General features: G+C 35.3%; 1 protein-coding gene across 5 annotated transcripts in view; it reads right to left on the bottom strand.

Moving 5' to 3' along the window:
• The window catches only part of THEMIS (thymocyte selection associated), a 226,526-nt gene that overhangs the window by 137,229 nt on the left and 75,002 nt on the right, over nucleotides 1-14,295 (bottom strand). For all 5 annotated transcript variants that reach the window (XM_008995003.5, XM_054254420.2, XM_054254422.2 and 2 more), the window contains exon 3: nucleotides 272-730. In XM_008995003.5, the coding sequence (XP_008993251.4) occupies nucleotides 272-730 (459 nt within the window). The remainder of the gene's footprint in view (nucleotides 1-271; nucleotides 731-14,295) is intronic.

Genomic DNA, 14,295 nt, shown 5'->3' on the forward strand with positions numbered 1-14,295 from the left:
AAATTAGTATTTTGATCTATCTGTTCCTGATAGTTACAGCACCTCACATGTAAATAGCACCATACAATTTACAACGTATCTGTATATTCATCATTCAATTTGATCTTTGCAACTGATATATGGTTTGCTTATTGATTGATGAGGAATCTAACTTTCAGAGTCTTAATAGTTGAAATAAAGACCAAATCTCCTTCTTCTGGGTCTAAAACCTTTCATTCCCAAACCCCACAATGCTCATACTTATAGAGCATCATTCTCAGTGGATACTCACATTTCATCACACCTTGAATTTCATAAACAGGCTTGAGAATCAGGGTACCATAAAAGTCTTTAGGAAATGGATTCATTGAGTCCCACTTATTTGAAAAATCTGTAAGTTTTACAGTTCGTGTTCTGTTCTTGGGAATCTTCCATTCAACAATCTCCTTTAGAGTATAAATACGTTCATCTTCACACTCGTAGAATTCTCCTTCTTGTGACAAAGGCATATTAAATGAATGATTTTGATGATTCCTTACCACTGCACAGCTCACCATTATTTCTCCATCGATCTCTTCAACTGAGTTGAGCATGATTTGCTCACCTTGCTTTATGATGAGGTTCTCTAGTTTTATATCCTTCTGATGATAAAAGCAAGGATGCCCTAGTCTACTTGGTCCAATATGAATGGTCCTTGTGATTTCTTCCATAGTAAGATATGGAGTTTTATCAGCCACAGTCTTAAAAAGACCTAGTAACAGAAGTATGTGAATTAAAAAGAGAGTTCTTACAATGAAAATTCTCACAAGAAAATCACAATGAGAGCGTTAAAACACAAATACCACGTACATTTTTAAAGTGATACTGTTTAAAAGATTAGAAATGCTTGTTTTAATCCAGAATTCTTCTAGGTAAAATTATAAGGTATTGCTTATAGATCACTAGATCATCAGACAAGACAATACAAATTAAGACAAGGTGAAAATACCTTGTAATAGAAAAGACTTTTCGGCCGGGCGCGGTGGCTCAGCCTGTAATCCCAGCACTTTGGGAGGCAGAGGCGGGTGGATCACGAGGTCAAGAGATCGAGACCATCCCGGTCAACATGGTGAAACCCCGTCTCTACTAAAAATACAAAAAACTAGCTGGGCATGGTGGCGCGTGCCTGTAATCCCAGCTACTCAGGAGGCTGAGGCAGGAGAATTGCTTTGAACCCAGGAGGCGGAGGTTGTGGTGAGCCGAGATCGCGCCATTGCACTCCAGCCTGGGTAACAAGAGTGAAACTTCATCTCAAGGAAAAAAAAAGACTCTTCTTGGAAATAAGAAATCTGGATGAGATACTGGCGGTGTTCCAACTACTTTGTGATCTCAAGCAAATCTAACCTCTCAGTCACATTTTAAATTTTTATTTTTAAAATGAGAAGATTCAATTTGGCCAACTTTTTAATGAATATATTCTCTAGACACACCAAAATTAAAAGATATTCCCAAAGGGAACTGATTTCTAGTCACATCAATGATTAAAAAGCTGTATAGCTGGGCCTGTAATCCCAGAAACTTGGGAGGCTGAGGTGGGAGGATCACTTGAGGCCAGGAGTTTGAGATCAGCCTGGGGAAAATGACAAAACCCAATCTCTACAAAAAATACAAAAATTAGCTGGGCATAGTGGCATGCACCTTTAGTCCCAGCTACTCGGGAGGCTGAGGTAAGAGGACTGACTGAGTTTGGGAGGTGGAGGTTATAGTGAACTGAAGTCACTCCACTGCACTCCAGCCTGGGCAACAGAGTGAGACTGTATCTAAAAAAAAAAAAAAAAAAGCTATATAGCTTGGACTAGATAGATGGTAGTGATGGTTGCACAATATTGCAAATGTACTTGATGCCACTGAACAGTACACTTTAAAATGGTAAAGTTCATGTTATGTGTATTTTACCACAATGAAAAAATAGCTGCATAGATCCAATTAACGCAAGACTTCTCAGAAACTTTAAATGCACTGTGACTCTCCAGAGGAGAATATGAGATGCAGAATTTCCCAAATTTCTTTGATGATAAAACTTTTGAGGAAAACACACATTAATAAATCACAACATAATATATCACATAACGCTCCTTGAAAGTACCAGGTTTTGTAGTTATTCTGGTCTGACTGCTCTTGACGATATTTCAATCATTCTTCTCATTTTCTCTCATTACTTCCGTAATTTTTCCGTCAGAAAATTGTGCTATTTGTGCTATTACACTGATATCTATTTCACTAATTTCAGTATGTGAAATGTTTTCTCTGATTCTATCATGATAATCAACTAGTACAATAAATTTTTACTATTTAAGATATAGCTTTTTGCACATTGGATGTCTAAGGGGTTCTGTTTGATTTATTTTATTTTTATTTTATGGGCTACATCTGCTTTGCATCACTTTTAGAAATTCATTTATTAAATATATTTTAATAAATTCCAGAGAAAATGAGAACAAAGAAGAAATTAGTTAATTGCATTCTTAACCCAAAAGTAATTAATTATATTATCTACTAGCATGCTCTAAGAAGATAGTTTTTAAAAAAACTTAGTAAAATTATATAGCTTCAAAAAGTCATTTATTATTTCATCAACAAATATATTTGAGTGAAATTCATCTGTATATCAAATAATTTTAACCAGATTATAGTGTCTTTTAAATAATTTTTGGTTACTTTTCAAAGATTATCCTAATCAGTTATTTGCATCCTGAAAAAGTGTGAGTGATGCATTCTTGGCAGGAATGAGCAAGGTAGCAAATGCAACCTATCCTAAAAGCTTTTAGAAAAGGAACAGTGTTCATTCACTGCATGGTGTGCCTGACTAAAAAAGGGAAAGACACATTTACTTTGAAGGAATTTCTCATTTTATTATATCTTGTATCAGGGAGAATTCAATAAAATAGTGTTCTTGAATTCACCACAGTAAATGAATTTTTTGTGTGTGTGCGTGCCTGTGTCTGTTTAATCTAATTTGTCTGTGTGTGAAGATTTATTTCTAAGAGTCCACAATCATTATCAGGAAATAGAAAATTCAGCAGTTTTTGTAAAATAAGTTTTATTTTTTTAAAAAAATAGCTACCTGGAATCTCATAAAAGGTAGAGACACATAGATTTATTTCTATCCTAGCTATATCGGTGACAAAAGTCACAGAAGAATTAATTTGGCATCATCTTTCTTGGGGAATAGAGCTCACCTAAGGTATAAAAGACCTAAAATATGAAGTAGGAAAAAGCTAAAACCCTAAGGTCCACCATTATTTCAGTTAATCAAACTATCCAGAGCTGTCTTGTTAGATGTCTCTGTTGTGAGAAAAATATTTTTGTGAATCTGTGTGCTTTTCCTTAAAAGATGATGAAGTACACAGTTTAGCATACTAAGTAGCACAATGTAGGAAAAATATTTCATTAACTTATCTCTTCATATACTATTGCAGCCAATCCAAATAATTCCTTCTGAAAGCCATAAAAACTAGGGCATGTTGTTGCTGCTTTTTTAAATATGATGCCGTATTGGAACTTCAGTTTCACAGTGAAGAAAGTTAAATATAAATTAAAGCACCATTGGGACTGATGAGATCTGAATATGACGAGTGTTTTTTTTTTTCATCTTTTTCTCAAAGTGTACAACAGTTTTGTACTAGGAAAATATGCTGTGCTATTCTTCCAAAAAAAAGATAAGACCCATTCCAAGAGTTGAGTAATCAAGTTAGTAAAATAAGCCAATATGCAACCTTTATAAAACAAGTTAACAGGAGAAAATAGATGTCTATTTCCACCTTAAATTGTTAGATCTTTATTATTATTATTATTATTATTATTTTATTTTTTATTTTTTGAGATGGAGTCTCACTCTGTCTCCCAGGCTGGAGTGCAGTGGCATGATCTTGGCTCACTGCCACCTTAGTCTCCTGGGTTCAAGCAAGAACCTCAGCCTCCTGGGTAGCTGGGATTACAGGCACACACCACCATACCCAGTTAATGTTTGTATCTTTAGTAGAGATGGGGTTTTGCCATGTTGCCCAGGCTGGTCTTGAACACCTGACCTCAGGTGATCTGCCCACCTCGGCCTCCCAAAGTGCTGAAATTATAGGTGTGAGCCACCACACTGGCCTGTTAGCTCTTAAAAGGAATTTATTTTTATTTTTGAATTAGGAGACATTGTTCATAAAGAAAATGTCACTTAACCAACAAAAATCATGGGAAATGCAATAGATTGAGCTGTTAATTAATAAATGAATGTAGTCTTTCAAGTGTTTTCCTTGAATCTTAGGTTTTGAGGGTGTTTATATTTTTAATCCATTCTTAATGGTTTATAGTTTTTATTAACAGTAATTGCAGCAACTGAAATTTGTTTAGAAATTTACAAGTTTGAGAACTTTCTTATATGCATCGTTTATCCTTACAATAATCTTTTGAGGACAATGAAAGAAATATTATCACTGTAGGGGGATATAAAAATGTCACAATTTTACAGCTGGTGGTCATAGCTCTGGAATCTCAATCTGAGCTTTGACATCTAAGTTTTACATCCTGCCACCAAGCCAGGCTTGCCTCCCTGTTGCATGCATGACTCACAAGGACATTGCTCATGAGAATAACGTTTATAGGTCTCACCAGCCAGCCCTCTCTTTGAATGGATCAGCCTTCCCCAGATGCCACAGTATGAGAAGAACAATAATAATCTCCTGGTCCCACTTCAAAGGTTTTGATAGGTCATTTCATGCACACCATTTCAATCTGAAGAAGATACTTGAGCGAAAATTTCTAATGGAAGCTGGATGTGGGGTAGTCTTGAAAAAGATAAATTTATAGAATATATCGACCTAAAAATTGCCTTAGGAATGTAACACACTGATAGAAAAGCCACAAGAAACATGTGAAATGAGAAATATATAATAACAAGGAATGTTTAGGTTGGCATATTCTACAAATCTATCAAAGCAAAAAGTTCAAAACCCTCAAAGTATTGGAATATAAAATAATAATGGCCTGAACTGAGAAGAGTCTCCAGATTTTGGTGTCAATTACAGATCACTGAACATCATCAACTAATGAGTGACTCCAACAATCTTCATAGAAGAGTCTTTGAGAGCAGAAATAAACAATGTGGGGAAAATCAAAGTTTGGGATAAAGAGATGTACAGAGTAATTTAACTGAGTATTTGGGAGGGAAGAACATATGTCAAACATGGTGACCATGTTTCTTAAAATGTTGAAGGAAGCTAAGTGAGGCCATAGAATGCCTATGTTCAATTGTCTTTACATTAATAATTGATTTGGGGCCAAGTAGGGTGGGTCACGCCTGTAATCCCAGCACTTTGGGAGGCAGAGTTGGGCAAATCATTTGAGGTCAGGAGTTCGAGGCCAGCCTGACCAACATGATGAAACCCCATCTCCACTAAAAATAAAAAAATTACCTGGGTGTGGTGGTGTGTGCCTGTAGTCCTAGCTACTAGGGAGGCTGAGGCAGGACAATTGCTTGAACCTAGGAGACGAAAGCTGCAGTGAGCAAAGATCATATCATTGCACTCCAGCCTGGTCAACAGAGTGAGACTCCATCTCAAAATAATAATAATAATTGAATTGAAACTGTCTACAATCTATTAGCAGTTTTTCATATTTATTTTACCTAAGAAGGTAAAAGAATACATCACAAAATCTTTCAATTCATTTTTACCTTATTGGTTCAACCATTGCATGGGGAAAACAAACTGCTTCCCAGTTAACATTTAAACTCCTTGAAAGGAGGGACTGCAAAATCTAACACATTTGGGATGCTTAACAAATAACTTACATTAATAATGTTAGTTCTTAAGATCAAATGACACAATCTGATTTCTAGGCCTAAAGCTTTATTGTAATCATAGCTTATTAATAAATGTGCCACACACCATACACACTTGTTCATGTTAAAACTTTCTCTCTCCCAGGCAGTGAGCGTGAGTAACAGACCTATGATGAGGAGAGAGAATGTGAAAAATTGTTATTCTCATAATCTTGCTGGCAACACAGCTCCCTGGATGCTCATTAGTTCTGCAGAGCACTGCTCCTGTGTTTTGAGAAGACACATAGAGGTATCAGGGCTAGAAAGAACCTCCACAGACCGTAGGCACCCCTAAGTCTAAGAAGATCTTCACAATACCACAGATTTGCTGTTCCTAGTCCTAGGTGATTTTAGGTAGTAGAATTTTCAGGATTCCTGACCCTAGGTGATTTTGGGCAGTAGAACCTTCAGGATAAAGGGAACACAACCAGAGGGGGGTGGTTTCAAGATTATGGCTTGCCAATTCCTATTAGCCTCATTTTTAATTCTGGCCTCAGCCCCTTCCTTAATGTGTAAACTTCAGAATTTAAACTCTCAGGGCTACAACTTCCTTTTTCATAAAATGCAAACACTTCTATCACTTACCACATAAAGTCATTGTGGTGATTTGATAAGTTAATACATGTAACATGATTAAATAGTACTTAACACTTAGTAAGCACCAAATGTTTAAAACATAGTAGTTATTAAATCTCCTCATTTTCCTTTACTCTGGGATTCTAAGCCATTGTAGGATGGTTATGAGTTTGAACTATGTAAATTCAATGTCAACGAGGACAAACTAGATATTCTAGTCTGGATCAAAATTGAGGTAACAAAATATATAGAATCTACAGCTCAGCATCTGGCACAGATTGAGCAAAAATTTCCAGCAATGATAATTTCCACAGATTTCACCAGCATGTTTGAATATGGAAATGAGCCTCAGGTGACCTCTTTAGGTGACTGCCTTTGGAGAAATAGTTCCAGGTTGCTTTGAGGAACTTGTCTGACCCCATGCTTTGATAAATTACTTAGAATTTAACCATCATAGTTTTATGTCCATAATGAGCAAATTATAGGGAGAATAAAAGATGTAAGCACATTTTAAATGCAAATATTGTGCTGCTTGTAGTTATTCTCAAGGTATACATTATACACAGTTACTGAAGTTCCCTTGAACAAAGAAAACAGCAAAATGCCAAGGCATTTTTGAAAACGTGTTTTATTCATGACTCTGAAAGGTAGCTGAAGCCAAATGAGGGAGCAGTACACTCTCCCTGTATTTTAATGATCTTAATTTTGTTAATGGAATATTAGTAGAAAGAGTTTGGGAGCCATGTGGAGCTGACTGTGTTGTTCAGTATTGATGTTGCCTGCAAATTAAATGTACCTAAGTAGCCACCTGTTTATGCTTATGATTATGTAAAGCCCCATATGTTTCTCTCTCTACACATGGGAGGTAAATATTGAAAAAATTATTCTGGTGTGAAGGGTGAAAACAGCAGCAATTCTTCTATAACTGTCGACATATGCTGTGGTGTTTCCTTGTAACGTTGTGCTTTGTCTGACATATTTGCTAATTTTTACCATGCAGTGTTCAAAAAAATCTGTTACCCATGGTTATACAAAACAATTAAAAATCAGTTTACATTAAATTCAAATTAGGAAGAGGTATAATTTCTGGATGTAACCATAAGTATTAAATGGAAAGTCAAAGCTTAGAATTTAAATAGATTTTGATTTGCACAATAAAGAAAACTGAACTTTTTCTTTCTAAATTCACCAGCATATAAAAAGGAACATTTTCTCTCTAAGCACATTCTTTTGGTTCCACATTACTAGGTAATAAAAACTGACTTTAATAGCATGAATTTGAAAATCCGCCCACCTAAAATCAGCATTGGGACTGACCCACCACTATCCCAGTGGGTTTGACTTGGAAAGGAGCTTACTGGCCCCTGACAGTCCTCTCCGGAAGCTTTGAGCTGGTATCTGGTCAGCAGGAACAACTTAACCACTCTGAGATGAATTTCTTCAGAGCGAGCACTGGAAGATCTCGTTCAGGTAACTCCTATGGAACTGCCTCAAAACTAATCAGATTGTCCCAGACAGTTGCTTTCAGGAAAGATCCCAGCCTTTGGACTTGCTATTGTTGATCACTTTAGATACTGAAGATAAACAAACTGGGGTTTTCCAAGGTTTGCATCTGATTAAGAGAGATTTAAATGCTGACCGTCTAGCAGCCCTGGTGACCTCCCAATAAAGTATACACAAAAAGACACAGAAAATCATAGAAAATGATGAAAACTTACCATATCATCAAAAGAATAATAGACCAACTATTGCAAAAAGCCAAAAGGAAGTTACTTTCATAATAAAGAGGATAGAGTTGCACTGAGAAAATTCAAGGCCAACCCATGCTGGGTTGAGCCCCTCCACATTTTTAAAAGATGATAATGAAAATAATGATGTTACCACTATTATTGAATACTTGTTATGTGCCAAGGTCTGTAGCAAGCTAATCTCCTCATTTAATTTACTTAATCCTCAGAATAATTTTGTTAGACAAATAATAGTAATGTTTTCCCTACTTTATAATGAGAAAATTGTTAAATCAAAGCACAAAAACATACCAAGGAACTCTAAATTTTTATTTGTGTGTTGGTGTTTCTCTGTATGTGTGTGTAGTGTGTGTGTGTATATATACGTATGCATATATATATATTTTTTTCTTTAAAACTTTTTTAACAAACTTAAAATAAAATTAAAATCACTCAAATGAACTGAAATAGCCTCTTTTAAAATTTTGACTTTTTTTTTTAACTTGATATATATAGAGAGAGATAAAAATATTTTGAACAACATTGGACTCTACTATAGACAGTTCATTTGAATTTAATATTGAACCATTAATAAACCCCAGGCTTTAAAATATTTTTCACAAATATTGTTGTTAATAGATGAATAATACATTATAAGGGATGTATCAGAATTTACCTGATTACTCACTTTTGGACATTTAAGTTGATTCTACTATTTTCCTATTATAAATAATTTTAAAACTGTTATTTCTTTGGAGTTGATTCTGACAAGTGGAAGCACCGAGTTAAAGCTTTAAACATTATAAAGGCTCTTTTCTCAGCAGATTGCTGGTTCCAGGATGGCAGAACCAAGATTAAGTATACCCCTGTCATCAATCATTATCTCTGTACATGCATAAGATGTAGATGGAACTTAAAATATATCACAGGCATTTTCAAAGAGGCTACTCACTCTATTATCAAATGTATTTTCAGGAAGCATACACTCTTTACTTAGGTTTAAGAGTGACACTTTTATAATATTTTTCTCAGTTTCATAATTGCAAAAGCTTAGTTAGCTACATATGTGAAACAGTTGTCACTGTGTTCGTACAGACTAATTTTCTACATAATTACAAACCATTCGAATTTCCTCTAAGCTTTGTCCATTTTCTTATTAGTGTTCCACTAGAATTTTTATTGATTTTTTCTGTTTTTCATTTTAGTGATAGCAGTCTTTTAAAAACTGAGTTATTTTTCTGTGCTATTAAACATTTCTTCCTCAGTATCATTTCATGTACTCAAATATATTGTGTCCTTATAGTTTTCCGTTATATTGGCAACTTGAAAGCTGTTTCAAACATAGACATAAGATAATGTTTCTTAAAATGTAATGTTTTCATCTATTTGAAATTTATTTTGCTCTCTGGTATAATATTGATGATACAATTTGATCTATTGTTTGCTACATTATTAACTATACTAGAACAATGTACTAAATAATTCTTCCTTTAAACACAGTTGTGTAGTAAAAACTTTATCAAACAGAAAGTAATACTGTACATTAAAGTCTGTTTCTGAGCTTAAGTGCATGGCACTAGAGTCAAATAAAAAATGCTGCTGCAATGGTTATTTTTTTCCTTTCTGAGACAGATTTTCAGTTTTGTGGCCCAGGCTGGAGTGCAACGGCACAATCTCGGCTCACTGCAACCTCTGCCTCCTGGGTTCAAGCGATTCTCCTGCCTCAGTCTTCCAAGTAGCTGGGATTACAAGCATGTACCACCGTTCCAGGCTAATTTTTTGTATTTTTAGTAGAGACGAGGTTTTTCCATGTTGGTCAGGCTGGTCTCGAACTCCTGACCCCAGGTGATCCTCCCACCTCAGCTTCCCAAAGTGCTGAGACTACTGGCATGAGTCACCACCCTTGGTCATTGCAATGCTTCTATAACAACTAGTACCACTATTGTTAAAGTAATTTATTGATGCAGTTTTTGATTTTCTGTAAGCAACATATAGTACCATTTATTAGAACTTTGTGTCAGGCGTTAATATTGTTAGGACAAGTATTCCCTCATTATTCTATTTTTTAAATAGTTGTTTGAATATGTTCACTTGTTTATTCTCCCAAGTGATTTTTACAATTACTCTCTCAAGAGGCAACATAATAATAATTATGATTATTATATGGAAATTATATTCTGCATTGTGTTGAATATAAGTTAATTCATATGCAATTGATAAATTTATAATATTCAGTTTTCTGATTCAAGCACATACATCTGCTTATTTTTAATAAATAAGTAAACTTTTATAATACTTTTCAGGTAAATAAATGAAGTAAAGTTGGAAAATATTCTAAGTGTTTATAAATGGAAAATTATAACTATGTATTTTTAGATGTAAGTATACATCCATTTATTTACATACAGCTGTTTAATGTGTTCATCTCGTCATCTTACCAAGTTTCAGTATTTTGTCTCATTTGATCTCTTTCTGGGTAATGCTACTATTTACAAATAATGATTATAATCTCTTAATATTTAATATTTTTTATTTTTTAGATAGGGTCTTGCTGTCACTCAGACTGGAGTGTAGTGGTGCAATCATAGCTCACTGCAGACTCGAACTCCTGGGTTCACGCCATCCTCCCACTTCAGCTTTTCAAAGAGCTGGGATTATAGGCATAAGTTACAGTCCCCAGCCAATTGACAATTCATTTCTAAAATATTTTTAATTCATTCATTTCTGGCCATATTTACTTACAATTCTAGAAAGAAGCAGGTCAAAACAAACACCCTAATAAGAACAACTCTTCCCTTGCACGACTCACCTAAGCACTGCACATCTTGGTGCCCCTGCCTGGCTACAGGGCATTGTTGACAGTGTGACCCTCTGCTACATTTGTCAGGCCCTGACATTTTCAAGGATGCTGAAGATTTTAAATTTCATGTTGCTAAGAAAAATGGAAACAAGGATACTAAAAGCCATTGAATTGTATCTTTTAAACAGGTGACTGTTGTTATGTGGAAATTATTATAATGCTATTAACTCAAAAAATGAGATGGGAAAGACAAACAGTTAAGACACAGCCTCAAAAAAGCAGTTAGATTGGCCCTCTCAAAAGTTCCTGATTGTAATGCAAACTGGCAGAGCCTTTATAAAATGTGATTGACAATATGTATCAGATCTTTAAACTCATTTTTACATCTATGTATATAAAATAATCAGAAATGCAGACAAAGTTTTCGTTTAAAAGGCTGTTCATCATAGTACATATTGTATAAATGGCGATGTTCAGGATGGATTGAATAAGTTATGGAATATGCATCTGATGGACTATTATCTAGAAAATAAAAATTACGCTTTGAAGAATACTTAATAACACAAGCAAGTCCTCAGAATAGGGTATTTTTCCCATTATGTTTCCTAAAACATGCGTCTAAAAGTATGCAGGTATACAATGTATTGAAAAACAACAGAAATAAATGTACCTAATATTAATGCTAGATAACTCTGGCAATGATATTATAGTGAGTTTTATTTACTTCCCTGCATTTTCTTACATTTTCTGATTTTTTAAAAGATGCATGTGATACTTGTAAAATAGAAAAATAAATATATCTTATAGCTTTAAGAACTGGGGTTCTTTATCTTCACGCAAAATCCTGCACATGAATGTTCATAGCAGCTTTATTCCTCACTGCCAAAGCTTTGAAATAATCACAATGCCCTTCAGCAGCTGAATGGATAAACTGTGCCACATCCAGACAGTGAAATATTACTCAGCACTAAAAAGAAATGACTTATTCTGTCATGAAAAGCCATGGAAGAACCTTAAATACATATTAGTAAGTGAAAGAAGCCAATCTTTTAAGGCTGCATACTATATTCCAGCTATATGAAAAAGGCAAAATATGGAGACAGGAAAAGGATCAGTGGTTACCAGGGATTAGAGAGAGAGAGGAATTAACAGGCAGAGCACAGAGGATTTTTAGGGTAGTGAAACTATTCTGTATGACACTATCAAGGTGGATATGTGTCATTCTACATTTATCAAAACCCATAGAATGTACAATACCAAAAGTGAACCCTAATATAAACTATGAACTTTGGGTGAAAATGATGTGTCATGTAGGTTCACTACTTGCAACAAATGTACCACTCTTATGTGGTATGTTGCTGGTGGGGGAGGCTGTCATATATGGTGGGTGGGAGTTAAGGAAGTATAGGGAATTCTGCTTGCATTCCAATGGCAGAACCTCTAAATCCCCAAAATGTAACTGCGTATAGTTATAGAAATGTGCTCTAACAGTATTCAGTTAAGATGCAAGGAACAGAAGATCCAATTGTTTAAGGGAAATCTAGCTTCTCTTATAAGAGTCCGTCCCTGCTGGTACTGTTAAGGTAACATCATAACAAACTTTTAGAATTGTGCATGAAGGAACGAGGGATGGTAAGGACCAGGAGTGATAAGATAAATCTTAGAAGATGGACATAAAACATTAATAGTAGGAAAAACTTGCTGGGCGCTGTGGCTCACGCCTGTAATCCCAGCACTTTGGGAGGCTGAGGCGGATGGATCACGAGGTCAAGAAATCGAGACCATCCTGGTCGGCATGGCGAAACCCCATCTCTACTAAAAATACAGAAAATTAGCTGGCGGTGGCGCGTGCCTGTAATCCCAGCTACTCAGGAGGCTGAGGCGGGAGAATTGCCTGAACCCAGGAGGCGGAGGTTGCGGTGAGCTGAGATCGCGCCATTGCACTGCAGCCTGAGTAACAAGAACGAAACTCCATCTCAAAAAAAAAGGAATAAAGAGAAAAGAAAAAAAAAATAGTAAGAAAAACTTATAGAGCAGCACTGGCTGTGGAACAGCCTCCTTTAAAATAATCTTTCTGATAGAATTCTGATCTGATGCTAAAATGCACATACGTGAGTAACAGAATCATTTTAACCTAGAACTGCAAAATCTGTTTGTCTTTCAGCTAATATACATGGTAGTTATCCAAAGATAAAGAATGCAGAGAAACAATCTGATCATGTACTAAAAAGCAAGAGAAAAACTACAGGCCAAAAGATAGATCTTAAAATTACTTTAAAAGCCTGACTTTCTTCCACATGTTGATTAATTTCCATTTCTTGCATGTTTATACAAAATACCCTTTTGTCAAGGAAAATAAGTTGTAAGGTAGACAGCTGAGTTTACTCAGCTTTAGTGATCATAGTGGGAAATATGTACCTTAAGAGAAGTTGACCCAGAAAATTTGGAAAACTGGCCCCTGATTCATTGGACAGTGAGTTATCTAAAAGGCAGGGAGTTCTATTTAGGGCTGCTCTGAGTCATGTTTCATTATAACATCCAGATGGAAAAATAGTAGCAACTTCTGACTTACATACCTTGCTTCTTTTAAAAAAGTCTCTTTAAAAACAGAAGATTGAAAGGTTATTTAAAGCTAGGAAATGTATTTTATATTTTTGCATAATGATTTTCCAACAGGTCCTCTAGAAATATATTTTAGTCAAATAAAAAATCAGCTACAATCATAAAATAGTTAAAGAAGAAAGATTGATCATTTCAATAGATGAAAACACAATGAATGATGATTCAATGTAATACATATTTTTTATTGATGGAATATATAATTCTCCAAATGAAACAATGGTGATTGTTTTTTTTTTTTGTTTGTTTGTTTTGTTTTTTTTGAGACAGAGTTTCGCTCTTGTTACCCAGGCTGGAGTGCAATGGCGCGATCTCGTCTCACCGCAACCTCCGCCTCCTAGGTTCAGGCAATTCTCCTGTCTCAGCCTCCTGAGTAGCTGGGATTACAGGCATGTGCCACCATGCCCAGCTAATTTTTTGTATTTTTAGTAGAGACGGGGTTTCACCATGTTGACCAGGATGGTCTTGATCTGTTGACCTCGTGATCCACCCGCCTCGGCCTCCCAAAGTGCTGAGATTACAGGCGTGAGCCACCGCGCCCGGCCCAACAATGGTGATTGTTAATGTGTTCGAATTAACAATGTTAATATATTATATATTTGGTACCCAGGCATACCAAAGCAGATTTTATAAATTTTAGCCATTTAGCCTTAATTAATTTCTTATAGAAACAATTCTATTAATTCAATTTCTGTCATCAGTTATTTTAATAGTTTTCTAAATTTTTCACATGTATAATAAGAATG

This window comes from Callithrix jacchus, chromosome 4 (assembly GCF_049354715.1).
Source record: "Callithrix jacchus isolate 240 chromosome 4, calJac240_pri, whole genome shotgun sequence".
In the NCBI taxonomy this organism is placed as follows: domain Eukaryota; kingdom Metazoa; phylum Chordata; class Mammalia; order Primates; family Cebidae; genus Callithrix; species Callithrix jacchus.